This window comes from Nomascus leucogenys, chromosome 19 (assembly GCF_006542625.1).
Source record: "Nomascus leucogenys isolate Asia chromosome 19, Asia_NLE_v1, whole genome shotgun sequence".
Classification (NCBI taxonomy): domain Eukaryota; kingdom Metazoa; phylum Chordata; class Mammalia; order Primates; family Hylobatidae; genus Nomascus; species Nomascus leucogenys.
The window spans coordinates 72,345,045-72,362,882 of record NC_044399.1 but is presented as its reverse complement, the minus strand read 5'-3'; the positions used below and the strand labels follow the sequence as shown (position 1 = coordinate 72,362,882).

The 17,838-nt window shown below is 49.1% G+C and overlaps 1 protein-coding gene across 3 annotated transcripts in view; it reads right to left on the bottom strand.

Moving 5' to 3' along the window:
- NLRP1 (NLR family pyrin domain containing 1) overlaps positions 1–17,838 on the bottom strand; it is a 75,137-nt gene that overhangs the window by 16,171 nt on the left and 41,128 nt on the right. For all 3 annotated transcript variants that reach the window (XM_030799384.1, XM_030799382.1, XM_030799383.1), the window contains 5 exons: positions 16,073–16,235; positions 13,148–13,371; positions 4,182–4,444; positions 3,536–3,673; positions 428–569 (listed from right to left, as the gene is read on the bottom strand). In XM_030799384.1, the coding sequence (XP_030655244.1) occupies positions 428–569; positions 3,536–3,673; positions 4,182–4,444; positions 13,148–13,371; positions 16,073–16,235 (930 nt within the window). The remainder of the gene's footprint in view (positions 1–427; positions 570–3,535; positions 3,674–4,181; positions 4,445–13,147; positions 13,372–16,072; positions 16,236–17,838) is intronic.

Genomic DNA, 17,838 nt, shown 5'->3' with positions numbered 1-17,838 from the left:
TGTGATAGTGCACTCTGCCCACCTCCCCCCCACCCCGCCAACACACATACACAGACTTTCTTTCATTGACTTTTTCTTTTTTTTTTTGGATTGCAGTCTTGCTCTTTTGTCCAGGCTGGAGTGCAGTGGTGCGATCTCAGCTCACTGCAACCTCCGCCTCCTGGGTTCAAGCGATTCTTCTGCCTCAGCCTCCTGAGTAGCTGGGACTACAGGCATGCGCTACCATGCCCGGCTAATTTTTGTATTTTTGGTAGAGATGGGGTTTCACCATATTGGCCAGGCTGGTCTTGAACTCCTGACCTTGTGATCTGCCTGCCTCGGCCTCCCAAAGTTCTGGGATTACAGGTGTGAGCCACTGTGCCCAGCTCCTTCATTGATTTTCTTTCTCCTCCCACCTCTGAGCTCTCTGGAATTGTCCTGGATTTACCTGGTTTCACCAAGGCCTCCCACACCAGAGTCTCATCTTTCTTGTCTTTCAATTGCAGCCTGATCCCTGATCCCAAGTGGCCAACGTAGAACTCTGAGAACAGCTGGTCTTCTCCAGGGCTTCGATAGCAGAGCTCCAGTTCCTGAAGAGGCAAAAAGTTGAGTTGCCACCCTGTTCATCTTGCATGGAAGGTCTTTCCCCACCTGACACCTTCTTGGCCCTGCTTGGCTCCATAAGGACACTCCGATGATCCCTGTACTGAATTCAACCATCACCTTCAGACACTGCTCTTTTCCCAATTTCCCACAGAAGGATGAGGACACAACTGAGTACCTCATGGGTAAGTCAGGGCTTGTCCTTAAACATAGTGCTCATAATCCTAAGCCAGATCCTCCTTCCTTCACCTCCCCTATCTTGAAACCAAACCCTCATTTCTCCAGCCCAAAGCCTGTCTTCCCAATGGATCCTAAACTCCACCCACTGTCAACTGACAAAAATTTATATCCATCCCCTTTCCTAAATCCCAGCTAGGACAGAACTCTTGATTCCCCACTGTCTTCGAAACGTGCTCCCTTTCCAGTTTCCCCAAACTCAGTAAAGGATAGGACCATCCACTGAGCATGCAGGTTCCAAACTCGGAATCATGCTTAACTCCTTCCCTACACAGGCAATCCAGCAGGTCCTATTGGCTCTACCTTCGAAATCAACCCTGAATTCATATACTTTTCTCCATCTCCCTCGCTACCTTCCTAGTCAAGTGACCTTCAACTGTAGCTTGCAGTATTGCAACAGCCTTTTTCTTTTTTTTTCTCTTTTTCTTTTTTCAGAGAGATGGGATTTTTCCATGTTGCCCAGGCTGGACTTGAACTCCTGGGCTCAAGTGCCTCAGCCTCCTGAGTAGCTGGGACTACAGGCGTGCGTCACCATACTCATCTTATTTTTTCATTTTTCATAGAGATGAGGTCTCCTTACATGGCCCAGGCTGGTCTTGAGCTACTGGCCTCAAGTGATTCTCCCACTGTGGCCTCCCAAAGTGATGGAATTACAGGCATAAGTCACTGTACCCAACCACAATAGCACTTTTTTTTTTTTGAGACAGGGTCTTGCTCTGTTGACCAGGCTGGAGTGCAGTGGCACGATCTCGGCTCACTGCAAACTCCACCTCCCAGGTTCAAGCGATTCTCCTGCCTCAGCCTCCAGAGTATCAGGGTTTACAGGTGCCCACCACCACTCCCGGCTAATTTTTTTTTTTCTTGAGACGGAGTCTCGCTCTGTCGCCCAGGCTGGAGTGCAGTGGCACAATCTTGGCTCACTGCAACCTCCACCTCCCGGGTTCACGCCATTCTCTTACCTCTGCTTCCCGAGTAGCTGGGACTACAGGCACCCGCCACCACGCTCGGCTAAATTTTTGTATTTTTGGTAGAGATGGGGTTTCACCGTGTTAGCCAGGATGGTCTCGATCTCCTGACCTTGTGATCCGCCCGCCTCAGCCTCCCAAAGTGCTGGGATTACAGGCCCTGAGCCACCGCGCCCGGCCCTCCCAGCTAATTTTTGTATTTCTAGTAGAGACTGGGTTTTGCCATCTTGGCCAGGCTGGTCTGGAACTCCTGATCTTAGGTGATCTGCCTGCCTTGGCCTCCCATAGTGCTGGGATTATTGGAGTGAGCCACCACACCTGGCCTTTTTTTTTAATTTTTATTTTTAGACAGAGTTTTGCTCTTGTAGCCCACGCTGGAGTACAGTGGGGTGATCTTGGCTCACTGCAACCTCTGCCTCCCAGGTTCAAGCAATTCTCCTGCCTCAGCCTCCCGAGTAGCTGGGATTACAGGTGCCTGTCACCATGCCCCACTAATTTTTTGTATTTTTAGTAGAGACAGGTTTTCACCATGTTGGTCAGGATGGTCTCGAACTCCTGATCTCAGGTGATCCACCTGCCTCGGCCTCCCAAAGTGCTGGGATTATAGGCGTGACCCACCGCGCCTGGCCCATAATGGCCTTTTGACTTGTCTCTCTGCTTTCACTCTTCCCTGCTTATCATTCATTCTCACCCAGCAGCCAGAGGCATCTTTATGAAAGTAAATCAGGTCTTTTTTTTTTTTTGAGACAGAGTCTTGCTCTGTCACCTAGGCTGGAGTGCAGTGGTGCACTCTTGGCTCACTGCAACCTCTGCCTCCCGGGTTCAAGTGATTCTCCTGCCTCAGCCCCCTGAGTAGCTGGCATTACAGGCATACACCACCACACCCAACTAATTTTTGTATTTTTAGTAGAGACAGGGTTTCACCATCTTGGTGAGGCTGGTCTCGAACTCCTGACCTCAAGTTATCTGCCCGCCTCGGTACCCAAAGTGCTGGGATTACAGGCGTGAGCCACCGCGCCTGGCTGTAAATCAGGTCTTGTATTAGCATGTTTATGACCCTCAAGAGCTTGCCATTGCACTTAGAACAAAGTGCAAAGTGCACACCAGGGCCAACAGGCCAGATGACGCCTGGTAAGATCCTGCCTCTAATCTGACTCATCTTTTGCTATACTGACCTCTTTTCTTGTCATCTGGAGGCGTCAAGCTTGCTCCCACCTCTATGCCTCTGCACACATTCCTTCTGCCTGAAATGTTCTTCCTCAAATCTCCGTGTGGCCTGAGCCAACATCCAATCTAAAGAAAATCTTTGTTTCCTTAGATCTTCCTCAAATGTATGCAACCAAGGCCCAAATCCTACAGCAGATTCTTTCTAACACCCTTTACTGACACACCCCATGGTTCCCCATAATATGTGTTCTACCACTGCAATGAGTAATAAACCCAGTATGTTCAACTACAGGTTTGTTCCTGGTGGTCTGGACTGAAGGACATTGATGACCTACAGCCCAAACTCTTCCCAGTGCCCCCAAGTCAAATCCCATCATCCTTCTCATCCTGCATGTGATCCTCCCTTCTCCGGACTTTCTTTCTCCCAGTCTTGGAAGCATTCCCACTTTCCCTAAATCCCACTCACTTTCTGTTCAACCTCGATTTACCCTGTCCCTGAGAAAGCCCTGAGACCTGCCCCACAGGCATTCATTCCCAGGTAGGACTTCTGTTCCCAGTGAAGAGGCAGACACTGGGCTGCTCACCTTGGGGAGTATTTCCAGCATCCCTGAACCAGAACCAGACCCAGACACAGTGTAACGACAGCCCATATAAAGTGGGGTCAGCGGGGGTGGCTTGTGGATTCGCACAAACTGGAATTTCATTTCTTCATCATCTATGGCCTACGGAACATAAGGAACAATGAATAAGGGAGGCTTCTGCCCCGTGGAATGTGGTCTGAATAGGGGGGATGGTGCATCTGTGTGTTTGTGTGGACAGAGTGGGGCTATATCACCCCTGCCTCCCTCCCCCCATGCACTGCTACACAGACAGCCCTCACTTGGTCTTTGATGTCTTCAGGATAGGAAAAGGGTTATTGTTAGCGCAGTTAGAATGAGGAAAGGCTATAGTTTCAGGCATGGAGGCCTCCAATCCTTTGGAGGGACAGGGGCTGCAAGAAACTGTCCAAAGATCAGTGACTGATCAATGAACCTAGCAGGGGGATACCTTGGAAAGGCAGGAGACCAGTCCAAGACTGAGAAGGGACGAATTGTTTGCCCACTTCAAGGTTCTCATGTACAAGAGGCCCATCCTTAGTCCCAGGTGAAGACCCTCTAGGGGGCTCTCTGGCTGCATTTTGTGTTTACTGTCAACCCACCGTGGCCCAGCCTTTCTGGCTCTTAGTGTCACCTTCCGAATGGAGCAGTCACTTGGGATCAGGTAGAGGTGGAAGGTGATTTCCTCAGGATGGAGGCGGTGGTAAAGCAACACCATGGAGGTGACGGGAAGGAAGTGCAGGGCATTATGGATCATTTTCAGGAGGACTCCCAAGGGGGAGAAGCTGGGGTTTTCCAGGACTATGTGATGCAGCTCCACCCTGGCTGGCTTCTCCAGGAGCATCCCCTCCTCTTTAAAGTGGGCCACTTGGAACAGGGATGTGTCCACACGGCCCCCTGTAAAAGAATGGATTCAAGAGGCACAGGTTTATTTTTATTTATTTTGTTGAGACAGAGTTTCGCTCTTGTCGCCCAGGCTGGAGTGCAATGGTACAATCTCGGCTCACTGCAACCTCCACCTCCTGGGTTCAAGCGATTCTCCTGCCTCAGCCTCCCGAGTAGCTGGGATTACAGGTGCCTGCCACCATGCCCGGCTAATTTTTGTATTTTTAGTAGAGATGGGGTTTAACTATGTTGGCCAGGTTGGTCTTGAACTCCTGACCTCTGGTGATCTGCCTGCCTCGGCCTCCCAAAGTGCTGGGATTACAGGCGTGAGCCACTGCGTCCAGCCCAAGAGGCATAGATTTAGTGTTGTTACTGAGTCAGGATTTGCTGGCACCGTAGGATCCCAGGGCTTAGGCTCAGGTACCTTCTTGGGGGAGCCCAGTGCTATGGTCTTGAATGTTTGTGTCCTCCTACAATTCATATGTTGAAATTCTAACCCCCAAGGTGATGATATTAAGAGGTGTTTTATGGGAGGTGATTAGGTCATGGGGGTGGGATTCTCATGAATGGGATTAGTGCCCTTACAAAAGAGACTCAAGGGAGCTTGCTTGCCCCTTCCACCCTGTGAGGACACAGGTAGAAGCTCCATGTATGAGGAATGGGCCTCACCAACACACCGAATCTGCTGGTGCCTTGATCTTGGACTTACCAGGCTCCAGAACTGTGAGAAACAAATTTCTGTTGTTTATAAGCTACCTAGTTTATTGTATTTTGTTATAGCAGCCTGAACAGGCTAAGACACCCAGCATGGGGAAGATGGCGTTTCTAGGCCTGGGGCCTTTGGAGGCTGTGGGAAATTGTGCCACCAGGTGGGAGCACTTAGCAGTGCTGAACTCCTAAGTAAAGCTCAAGGATCACCCTTGAGCCAAACTTATATGCAAACCCAGCCCCTGGCCCTGGAGCTGGGAAAGATATAGAACCTTTAGTTGCCTGTGCTGGTGTGGATTCTCTATGAGAGACCATTGAGTGATGCTGGAAGGTTTGACTAGGCAGGTAGAGAACGAGGAGGAGGAAGGGGCGGTGGGAACATGGAGTGACCAAGGTGTTTGGCCTCTCACTATTCAAACTCTTCTTTTTAGGAAGAGCCTCCTCCTCCAGCACTGTGTGGGTCTTGGCAGGAGGCAAGCCGAGCCCCCCACTCAGGATGCTACTACTCCCTGGCAGCAATGACACAGGTGTGTGACCAAGACTTGACCAAGTGGTTGTCTCTAACTGGGACCTCCAGTCTAGAGGGGTGAAACAGATGCAGAGAGAGAGAATTCTGGCAGTAGCAGTTGGGTGAAGAGTCCAGTGAGAGGCAGGTGTGGTTGTGCACACTCATAATTCCAGCTACTTAGGAGGCTGAGGTGGGCGAATCACTTGAACCCAGGAGTTCAAGGTTGCAATGAGCTATGATTGTGCTGCTGCATTCTAGCCTGGGTGACAGAGTGAGACCCTGTCTCAAAAAAAAAGAAAAAAGAAAGAAAGAAAATGAGCCCAGTGGCTCCTGGGCAGGAGGGTCTTACAGTAGCTGTGTCTGCAGCCTGTCTCCATATTTTCCTGATGTGACCTTGGCTCTGCTCTTGGTTTCTCTGAGTCATTGGGTCACTATCTTCCCCCCCGCTTAGATTTGTTGCATAACCTTTTGCTAAGTCTATGAGTTAGTCAATAACCTTTTAATGTATCCCTTTTCTGCTTAAATCAGCCAGAATTGGTATCTTTGACTGCAGTCTCTGACCAGCGCCAGGCAAGGATGTTGAAGTTACAAGAGAGCTTGAGGGATGAACACTGGTAATGGGAGAGACACTGGCCTAGGGATCAGAGGTCCCAGCTCCAACCCTGCATTGCCTGGTAACTGCTGCAATGCAAGTGGTTTCTGGGCAACAAGGCATCCAGCAAGCTGGACAAAGCCCTTAGTCAGATGTCAATCCCAGAAGGGGCCATGAAGACCATTACTTAAGTTTTCTCATTTAACTGCATTTTTGGGATGAAAATAAAGTCACAGTGGTATCTATCATCCGAAAAAATGGGGAAGAATTCACCTATGAATCTTACCAATCAAACAATACAACTGTTCTTTTTTCTTTTTTCTTTTTTTGACACAGAGTCTAGCTCTGTCACCCAGGCTGGAGTGCAGTGGCGTGATCTTGGCTCACCACAGCCTCCGCCTCCTGGGTTCAAGTGATTCTCATGCCTCAGCCTCCCGAGTAGCTGAGACTACAGGCATGCACCACTGCGCCTGGCTTTTTAGTAGAGAGGGGGTTTCACCATGTTGGCCAGGCTGGTCTTGAACTCCTGACCTTAGGTGATCTGCCTGCCTCGGCCTCCCAGACCGCGCCTGGCCACAGTATAACTATTCTTAGCATGGGACGCCTGCATCACAGTCTTTCTCTGCAGCAACACCTTTTCCTATTTTTATTGTAGTCCATGACACTTTGTCTCTTGTTTCCCGTGACAGTTTAACTTGTTGCAAGGATGTCAGACCATTTAATTACCACAGTATATGATCCCTGCTAGTGGATGCACCACCCTGTGATTCAGCCTCTGTTTCTCATTTCAGTGTTGAGATTGCTTCCAACTTTTCACCATGATAAATAGCACCTGCAATGCACATATTCTGCAGAAAGCTTCTATTTCCCTTGTGTTATTGCCTTGAAATCAATCAGTACCAAGGGATGAGGAAAGCGTGTGAGATGGTATGACCTCCTTCACCCCCCAGTTGCTTCTCCAAGAGGCGATGCTGGTTTGCATTGCCATCACTGGCAGTAAATGGATGGTCTCACCCTGACCTCCAAAGCACTGGAATGTCCTCACATGTCAGTTGAGGGAGCTGAAATCCTGGGAAGAAAGTGCTTTTTCCAAGGCCACACAACCAGCCATGGTCCTAGGACCAGATCCCAGGACTCTGACCACAGTCTGGGGCACTAACAGATGCTCGGTGCCACTTGAATTTTTGCTGAATTCCAGAAGGTGCTGAGTGTCTCCAACTTACCTTCTTGCTAGGGTGACCAACTGTCCATGCCTGCCCAGGACCGAGAGGGCTCCTGGGGGTGCAGGACTGTCAGTGTTAAGATGAGCTGGTCACCACCCTTCTTGCACATACTGCCCTTTCCATACATTGTGGTAGAGTCACCTCATCCAAACCTGACAGTATATTTGTGCTGATAGATTGGAGAGAGAAGGGAAGCAATGGGGAAGACTGTGGTCTGAAGGAGAAGAAGGTTGAGTGTTGACTGGGGCAAGTCTCACTGGCAGAAAGATCTACGCTGCCTTTGGCTGGCTGCACTAGAAAAATTTAGAAAAAGCTATCATGAGGTAGGCATGTTTCTGTGGGTCTGGGGTCCAGGGCTTTGCATCTGCTCATTACACAAAAGCTTATTGAGTACGGACAATGTGCCAGGCCCTGTGGATGTAGCTGTGAACAGGATAGGCACGGGCACTGCAATTCCAGAGCTTGTGGCCCAATGGGGAATACAGACAGCAAATAGAACAATGGCTCTTAGCATCACAAGTGCTCCGCCAGCGGAAGCCCGTCAGCTCCTTCCTCCTTTCCTGGCGGCATGCCTGGTGTTTGCCTTGGGACATTGCTGCTCCTGCTGTGGGCCTGGGGACTCTCCCTCCTTTAGATGCTGCCCTTGGGCCTGTGGCCTGATGCTTGGCCGTGCCCTTCCTGCTGAGTGTGTGTGGTCAGCACCTTCCAGGCTCAGGTGAGTTGTTGAGGGGCACAGTGGCTCTCTTGCTCAAGCAGGGACAGTGGGACCCACATCACATGAAGGTGGGGCACTAGAGGGTTGTCTAGCAGAGCAGCTAAATGATATGGACTGCCCGGCTTTGACTCCCAGCAAGGGCTGTTACCAACTGCGGGACTCTGAGCAAATTACTTGCCCTCTCTGTGCATCATCTGTAAAGTGGGGCTGATAACAGCATCCCCCTCCCGGTGTCACTGTGCACATTGACTGGGTTTGTGTCTATAAAGCCCTGGGGATAATAAGGGCCACTTGCTCGTATTACAGATAAAATGCAGCTTGACCAAATCTATCCACCTGGCTGTGGTGGTTCTTTCTGTTTCTTCCTCAGACAACTTGGCCCAGTCCTCTTGGTAACTCTTGGGGTCTGGGAAGAAAAAGCTACTAAATTTTTTTTTTTTTTTTTTTTTGAGGCAGAGTCTTGCTCTGTCACCCAGGCTGGAGTGCAGTGCACGATCATGACTCACTGTAGCCTTGACCTTCCGGGCTCAAGTGCTCCTCTCACCTCAGCCTCCTGAGTAGCTGGAACTACAGTGCGCACCACCATGCCTGGCTAATTCTTTAATATCTTTCTTGTAGAGATGGGGTCTCACTATGTTGCCCAGGCTTGTCTCAGACTCCTGGGCTCAAGTCATCCTCCCGTTTCTGCCTCCCAAAGTGTTGGGATTACAGGTATGAGCCACTGCACCCAGCCACTAAGGCATTTTGAAAATCCATTTTGCTGAATCTGAGTTTTGGGACTCTATATCGTTATACGATTCAATAAGTGTTGGTTCCAGGAAGCCAGCAGTTTTGAGGCCTGAGGGATATCACTGTGGTTTCCAGCCATCTCATCTGGTTGAACTCCTGAGTGGGTGGGCAGGGGGAGGGGATGGGAATGGGGAGAGACCCCACTCAGGTGTCTGTGTGAAGTGTTCTTGTTCCCACAGGCAGCACAGAGAGGAGCAAGTGTGACAAAAATGAGGGAACTCACTTCCTCTTGGAGGGAGGGTTGTGTGGAGAGCAGAGGTCTGTGTGTGCTGAAGGAGATGGGTAGGTGGGGGAACGAAGGACCCAAAGGACAAGGCCAGCTCCAGCTTCATGGATGTGTGGCCTGTGCAGTCACACAGGGTCCCGAGCTCAGCAGGGCCTGGCGCTTGGTTTCACGTTTGGTGGTCTTGACATTCTTAATCATTTTTGAATGAAGAGCTCCGCACTTTCATTTTGTGCTGGGCCCTACGACTGCTGGAGTTGGTTCTGCGGGAGGGTGAGAATGCCCATGCCCATGGTGATGAAGCTGAGAGGCTGAAAGCCCCAAGCTCTAGCTACAGTGGGAGAAAACTCACCATGGAAAGTTAATGACTCGTCACCCATTCAGCGACGACAGTGATGAAGCACCAGTGCTCAAGTCCTAAATCAGACCCTGTGTCAGGCAGTGAGGTCATTGTTTCCAGGGCAATGAACAGCTGCAGCCCAGACAGCAGGCAGCAAGCATTTCTGGAAGGGGCCCTGCCTGGCCCCAGGGATTGGTTTCCTGGCTGGGCATGGCCAGCTAAAAGCGGCCTCTGTGCATTTTGCCTCTTGTTCTGTGGCAGGGGTGTCCAATCTTTTGGCTTTCCTGGGTCACACTGGAAGAAGAAGAATTGTCTTGGGCCACACATGTAAAATATACTAACACTAATGATAGCTGGTGAGCTTTAAAAAATTCGCAAGAAAGTCTCATAATGTTTTAAGAAAGTTTACGAATTCATGTTGGGCTTCATCGAAAGCCATCCTGGGCTGCATGTGGCCCACAGGTCGCAGGTTGTACAAGCTTGTGTACAGAGTCCAAAGGGAGTAAATCCCATCTGGCCACAAGGTGAGGCTCAGAATTTGGTCTAGAGAAGGCTGGTGGGACATGGGCTTGGGCAGGACTGGGGAGGGGTAGGGGTATAGCTCTTAGCCTGGGATAAATAGGACTTGGGATAGAATCCCAACTCTGGAAGAGGGTCTTTACCTCTCTCGGCTTCAGTTTCCTCACTGGCACACCAAGGGAAAACTGTAGTGCCTAATTTCCCGGTTCATTATGAAAACAGAGATGATATTAATATATATGGAACTACCTTGCATGGTTCCTGGCACAGGATGCTCAGTTACTGTTCACAGTTCTTACTGGCCAAGTTCCAGTGCCACAAAGGACAGTGCCACAAGCACAGTGAATTCATTCCTATTCTGATTTGGCTGTCAGCCTGGCAGGCTTCAGCTAGATGCCTGTGCACTCAGAAGGTCACCCAATTCCTTGGACAAATCCCGTTTCCCAGGCCCACTTGATGGACGTAGGAGACTGAGCAGGGCATGGCTTGGGAGTCCTCACAATGGGGAGGGCCAACTCATCCACCTCTGAGAGTCGGGAATGAGGGGGCGCCTGGAGTAGGAGCTGAAGGCAGACTTTGTCCCCTCGGGCCCTGGTGGTACATTCTGGCTCCAGACCTTAGCTGCATGAGGTTTCTCCTGGAATACCCTGGTTAGAGCAGGGAGTGGTGGTGCAGCCCTGAGCATCCCAGGTTGGGGCAAGCCAAGTTCTTTTGCTGCTGGTCATGGGCAGAGCTACGACAGAGCTGAGCGCACTGACTCTATTAGCCAGGCCCCTCTCTTCTTGACAGAGTACCTGGGGACCCCTGGCCACGGTCTCACTTGTGGAAGAGGCAGGCTGGTTGTGGTAGTGGCTGTGTTCGTTACTCTGTAGATTGCCAGGTGGGAACAAGTAACTTGTCCCAGCTTCTTGTTTCAGCCATCAGTTTCCTCTCCTCAATCTCTTCCTTTCTAAACAGACCTCTACAATTCCAGAGCTGTCTTGCACCTCATCCCTCTACTCTGTTTTAGTCTGGGACCTTCCCTAGGGAATGCCCATATGACCCTGACTGTTAAACCAGGTGTCCCAGGGATCCTGAGGACCCCGGGGCTCTATTCCCCTGCCCCATGCTCTCCTCCTGGTGTGCAGCTTGAATTGTTTACTGAACTTTTGTGGCCTCAGCAAACAAGACTTTCCTGGTTCTGGGTACTGAGCAGTTCCTTGCTTTTTAGTTTTCTCATTTCATTTTTCTCTTTCTACTAGCTTCTAAATAACTTTTCTTATATATATGCCTTGATTACCTTAATATATGCATACTGTAAAAGTTAATACTTTTATTTCAAGGTGATACTAAAAATACATTGAACTACTGGGATGATACTATAACATATCAACATAAATGAGAAATTAAAAATAAATTCTCATTTACCTCTATTCCTGGGAAATAAATTAAGAAAAGAAAAAATATTAAAAACCCATTTAACATCTAGCTAAACTGTACAAATCATAAAAGTGCTTATAACTGATGTAAGCTGTAACATAAATTGTTTATCAAATCATTTTATCAGCAATTAAATGAAGCTTCTATTGGAGTCATGATTTGACATGGGGACACATCAGATTCTTCTAACTTGCTCACTAAATTGATAGACATTGGCTGGGCACAGTGGCTCACACCTATAATCCTTTCTTTCTGGCTGCTGTCAAGACTTTCCCTCATACTTTGTTATTCTGTAGTTTCACATTAATGAGACTAATCTTGATTTTTTCTCTCCCTTCTCTCTCTCTTTCCTGCATTGCAGTTTTGGGGTTTCTCATTCTGAGAAGTCTCATATGTCTCAATACTTCCAGAAATTTGTTTGCAATTGTCTTGTTGAATATTCCATTTTTTCCCTTCTCTCTATCATATCTTTCTGGAATTCCATTTAGATATATTAGATATATATTAGGACTTATCATGGTATCCTACAAGTTACTTGATTGTTTTTTCTTTCTTTCTTTTTTTTTTTTTTTTGAGACAGAGTCTTGCTCTGTCACCCAGGCTGGAGTGCAGTGGCACGATCTTGGCTCACTGCAAGCTCCACCTCCTGGGTTCATGCCATTCTCCTGCCTCAGCCTCCCGAGTAGGTGGGACTACAGGCGCCTGCCACCATGCCCGGCTAATTTTTTGTATTTTTAGTAGAGACAGGGTTTCACCGTGTTAGCCAGGATGGTCTCGATCTCCTGACCTCGTGATCCGCCCTCCTCAGCCTCCCAAAGTGCTGGGATTACAGGTGCGAGCCACTGCGCCCGGCCTTGTTTTTTCATTTTTTTTTAGTCAATTTAGTTTCCAACTTTGATTTGTCATTTTTAATGGTTCATTGCTTTTTGCTGACAGTTTTAAGGTTACTTTTTTTTTTGGTCATATTATACACACTTATTTTATGTTCTTTTTCTGATAATTTCAGCATCTGAAGGATTTAAGGGACTGATTCTGGTATTTGTCGTTTCTGCTGGCTCTTACTTCTGGTGCCTTGTTTCCCCTTTGTGAGATTTTTGACTGTCAGCTGATATTTCTTGGAAGTCTGTGGGAAGTCTTTGGAGGTGACATAAAATCATACTGTATGATTACTATCTTCTATGGGAAGCCCCTCTTTCATGGCTCCAGCTCTCAGATGGAGTCTGATGACACTGTTTCTTCCCCCTGCCTGTAGGAGTAGTGATGGCTTCCTATTGTTGCTAGTCCCTGTTGCCCCAACATTCTTCGTTAGTTCACTTAGCCTTACTTTGTAAATGGTCCTGTCTTTGAAAAGCTTCTTCAAAAATCTCAACTGAGCATATCGTCTCTTTCCTGCTGGGACCTTCAGTGATATAGTCTATATAAATGACACTTAATAACAACTTTCAAGTAAGTTTAGGCAGATATAATTATGAGGCTGGGAGATGTGTTTCAAAAGGATACGTCCAGAGAAGAGTGGAATGCACGAAAATCTTAGTCCCCATCTCCATAACCCGCCCCCCCACCAACCCCGGCCCCTCTAAGGAAGCCACAACACCCTCTCCCAGGAGATCATCATTCTACACTCCCTTTCAGGCCCATAATTACCACCACCTTCCTCCCTATCCTTCCCTGTTGTTTACCTTGGAGAACCACAAAGTGAGGGAGGTGCACAGCTTCCACGGCTCCAGGCTCAGCCTTGATGTCCAGCAGAGGCCCTGCCACCATCCAGCTTTGCTGTGGGTTGATCTCACCCAGGAACTGGTCCCACACACAGAATTCAATCTCAATGGTCACCGCTTCTCTCACTACAAAGCAGAGACCCGTGTTGGGCCAGCGGTAGGAGCCAGCCACAGGGAAGTGAACTCTGGGAAGAAGAGGGAGAGGCAGACACTTATTGCACGAACTCACTGAGCACCTGCTGGATGCCAGACCCCATGCAGGGGCTTGCGGATGCGGTACAGTGGCTTCAAGCCCAGACTTCAGAATCAGATGGACTTGCATTTTAGTCCCGGCTCTTCTGCTCTTGACTGTGGATCCCTGAGCAAGTCATTTAACCTTCTTGTTTTTGGTTTCCTCATCTGTAAGTAGGAGTAATTGTGGCTCCCATCTCCTAGTTATGAGAATAAGTGACTTAATGCATGCTCACAGCTTAGTACACGCCTGGGAGCAGTGAACTGTTTCTACTATGTTGATGACGGCAATGATGGTAATGATGAAATAACAAGTGTTCATATATGTAAAGGGCCTATTTACCAATAATTAATAACAATATATGTGCTAAGATTATCTATCTATCTATCTATCTATCTATCTATCTATCTATCTATCTATCTATGTATCAATCATCTTTGCAAATATGGTCTCACTCTGTTGCCCAGGCTGGAGCACAGTGGCCTGATCTTGGTTCACTGCAGCCTCGAACTCCCTGGCTTAGGCGATTCTCCCACCTCAGCTCCCTGAGTAGCTAGGACTACAGGCACATGTCACCAGGCCCAGCTAATTTTTTTGGTAATTTTTGTAGACGCAAGGTTTTGCCATGTTGTTCAGGCTGGCCTTGAACTCCTGGACTCAAGTGATCCTCCTTGGTCTCTTAAAGTGCTGGGATTATAGGCATGAGCCACTATGCCTGGCCATATGTGCTAATATTAATGCTAAACCCTTAGAATTGAAAACAACACTTTTATAGAGATCAGAAGTGATTTTCCCAAGGCTCCTCACGTGGGTTAATAGTGGGTCCCGGGATGCCCCAGCTTCTGTAGGTGTGAGCTGGGAGTGACGCTGTCTCCTGGTTGAGATGATGTCTGTGGCAGTGTTTGGTGAGTGGTAGCATGTTATATAAGAGATCATGAGTATGACTATAGAGAATTACTACTAGTGTGACTGTAAGCCCTGGGAGGGCAGGGCTGCCATATTCATTTAGGGTTCTCAGATACTAGCACAGTCCTTAGTTGGGAAGACACTGTCCTCCGTGGGAGGACCCAGGCCCCCCTCCGCCACGCCGTTTTCTTTCCATCCACAGGTACCTCTACCTCCCCTTTCAAGCCTTATCTTCCCATATGGGCCTTCTTGCCACATTGAGGTACTACCTGTGGGCACCACATGCACCGTGGGTGCGAAGCAGGGACTCCAGGATCCCTGGGGCCCCGTGCAGGGACTGCTGGGAAGGCACTTTCATCTATCAGGGGACCCAGGCTCCCCTCCACTGCCACGCCGCTTTTTTTCTTTCTACACTTGCCTCTACTCCCCTTTCAAGCCTCACCTTCCCTTCTGGGCCTTCTTGCCGCTTTGGGGTGCCCCCTGCAGGCGTGACACACACTGTTGGTGTGAATGAGGGATGCCAGTATCCCAGGACCCTGCACAGGGGCTGCTGGGAAGGCACTTTCGTCCATGGGGGGACCGGGCCCCCCTCCTGTGCCGCACCGTATTTATCCTTCCTCAGCTTCCTGTACCTCCCCTTTCAAGCCTTATCTTATATAACATGTTACATAAGAGATAATGAGTATGACTATAGACAATTACTACTAGTGTGACTGTAAGCCCTGGGAGGGCAGGGCTGCCATATTCATCTTAGGGTTCCCAGCTACTAGTACAGTCCTTAGCTCATTAGTGGCTGTTAATAAAACAGGAGCATACAGATTAAGAGAGTTAAGTGAGATTTAAAAAACATTAACAAAATAAAACGAGTGGACCTTGTTTGGATCCTGATAAGAACATACCAACTGGCCAGGCGCAGTGGCTCATGCCTGTAATCTCAGCACTTTGGGAGGCTGAGGAGGGTGGATCGTCTGAGGTCAGGAGTTTGAGACCAGCTTGTCCAATATGGTGAAACCCCATCTCTACTAAAAATACAATTTTTATTTTTCACACATGGTGGCGTGTGACTGTAGTCCCAGCTACTAGAGAGGCTGAGGCTGGAGAATTGCTTGAACCTGGGAGGTGGAGGTTGAGGTGAGCCAAGATTGTGCCATTGCACTCCAGCCTGAGTGACAGAGCGAGACTCTGTCTCAAAACCAAACCAAACCAAACCACAACACCAACTATAAGAACACGTTTTAGACAACTGAGCAACTTAAATATGGATTGGGGAGTAGATGAAATAGACTTACTGCCAGCTTTGTGAGATGTGATATTGGCATTGTAGTTATGTTATGGAAGAAAGGGTTTTTATTTTTGTTTTCTGAGATGCATAATGAAATAGTTAAGGGTAAAATCAAATCATCTGATGTCTTGGATTTAAAATATTGTGACAATAACAAAGAGGGGAAGTGAACAGCTGAAATGAATTTGGCAAAACAGCGGCTGAAGCTGGGTAATGGGTACATGGAAGCTCCTTGTACTCTCTATTTTTGTGTATGTTTGAAAATTTTAAGTTTCATAAGAAAACATCTTTCCATCATGAAAAGCACACACCCGGTGTCTCGGCCCTGTCTCTGCCTGTTGTCTTAGCAAGAGGAGGGGACCTAGTGGCGAGTGTGAGTCGGGGGGTGCTGACTGTCTGTGGGGACCCAGGATGGGCAGTGGGGTGCGGGAGGCCAGCCTGGGACCAGCAGAGCCCCCTCACTCACCGGTACAGACTCCTTTCTTTGTCAACTATCTCAGTAGCCACAGGCCCTGTGGGGCCCCAGAAGTCATCGTCAGTCCCCAAAGCCTTCGTAAGCAGGTCGCCCTGAGAGGCAGGAGAAGGCAGGCACAAGGGTTCCACCTGTGCTACCTCTGGGGCGCTTCCCTCTGAAACAGCAAAGCAGCGGTCAGCTCCAGATTCTCCCGCCTGGCCTTCCCCAGCCCCTATGGCTGTACTGTAAGGGGCCCTTCCCAAGGCTGGCCTGCCTGGACCATGGCAGGGAGTGTGTCTGCAGCTTTTGCTCCTGCCCCATGGTTGCCTGCCTGCCTGTCTGCGGAGCCCCCCTCCAATGCCTCCAGCCCAGCCTCCGCCCACCTCCCCTTCCCCACTGGAACAGAAGTGCCACTCTCCCCAGCATGCCCAGGTGGGCAGGTTGAGAGAGGAACATGGTTCAAAAGATGAAAGGGGCCAGGCACCGCGGCTCTTGCCTGCAATCGCAGCACTTTGGGAGGCCTTGGCAGGAGGATTGCTCCAGTCCAGGGGTTTGAGATCAGCCTGAGCAACGTGGGAAGACTCCGTCTCTACAGAAAAAAGAAAAATATCAGCCAGGCATGGTGGTGAGCGTCTGCAGTCCCAGTTCTACTCAGGAGGCGGAGGTGGGAGGATTGTTTGAACTCGGGAGGTTGAGGCTGCAGTGAGCCGTGAACATGCCACTGCACTCCAGCCTGAGCACTAGAGTGAGACCCTGTTTTTTTTTTTTTTTTTTTTTTTAAGATGGCAGGGCAAAGATGGAGATGTGATTCCCAGGCCTTAGCAGCCAAGGATGGGAGGCTGGACCCCGGTTCAGGGTTTGATATATGCCATGGACGTTCTGGAGGGCGGAAGCACCAGCCGGTGGGTCTCGGAGAGAAGGAAACAGAAATCCAGCCAGTTCCTAGGAGTGGGAGCTCTCTCGTGGGGATAGCACCCTCTCAGGTAGGGAACCTGCCCCGTCCCACATCAGGGGCAGAGGGATGGAGGGAATGACCTCCCACAGCTGGCCTCCCCCAACCCGTCATGATGCCCCCAGCCTTGCCCCTTCATACTACCTGATCCGAGTCTCTGCTGCGTGAGTGAGGACGTGCTATTACTTGTCTCTCGTGTATCCATGCCCTCATTAGGGATCATCACACTTGGTTTCCTAGACAAAGAATTGTTCATTCTGCCTAAGATCTCGGAGGAAGCGAGGGCTGTCTACATGACATCCCCACTTAAAATTCAACTCTCCTCAGGCCGGGTGCAGTGGCTCACGTCTGTAATCCTAGCACTTTGGGAGGCGAGGCGGGTGGATCACCTGAGGTCAGGAGTTCAAGACCAGACTGTCCAATACGGTGAAACCCCATCTCTACTAAAAATACAAAAATTAGCCTGGGGTGGTGGCGTGCGAATGTAGTCTCAGCTACTAGGGAGGCTGAGGCAGGAGAATTGCTTGAACCCAGGAGGTGGAGGTTGCAGAGAGCCGAGATTGTGCCACTGCACCCCAGCCTGGGCGACAGAGGGAGACTCTGTCTCAAAACAAACAAACAAACAAACAAAAAAAACCACTGACTGCAAGAACACGTTTTAGACAATTGAGCATATTTAAATATGGATTGGGGAGTAGATGAAATGAAAGACTTATTGTCAGCTTTGTTAGATGTGATATTGGCATTGTAGTTATGTTATGGAAGAAAAGGTTTTTATTTTTGTTTTTTGAGATGCGTAATGAAATATTTAAGGGTAAAATCGCCT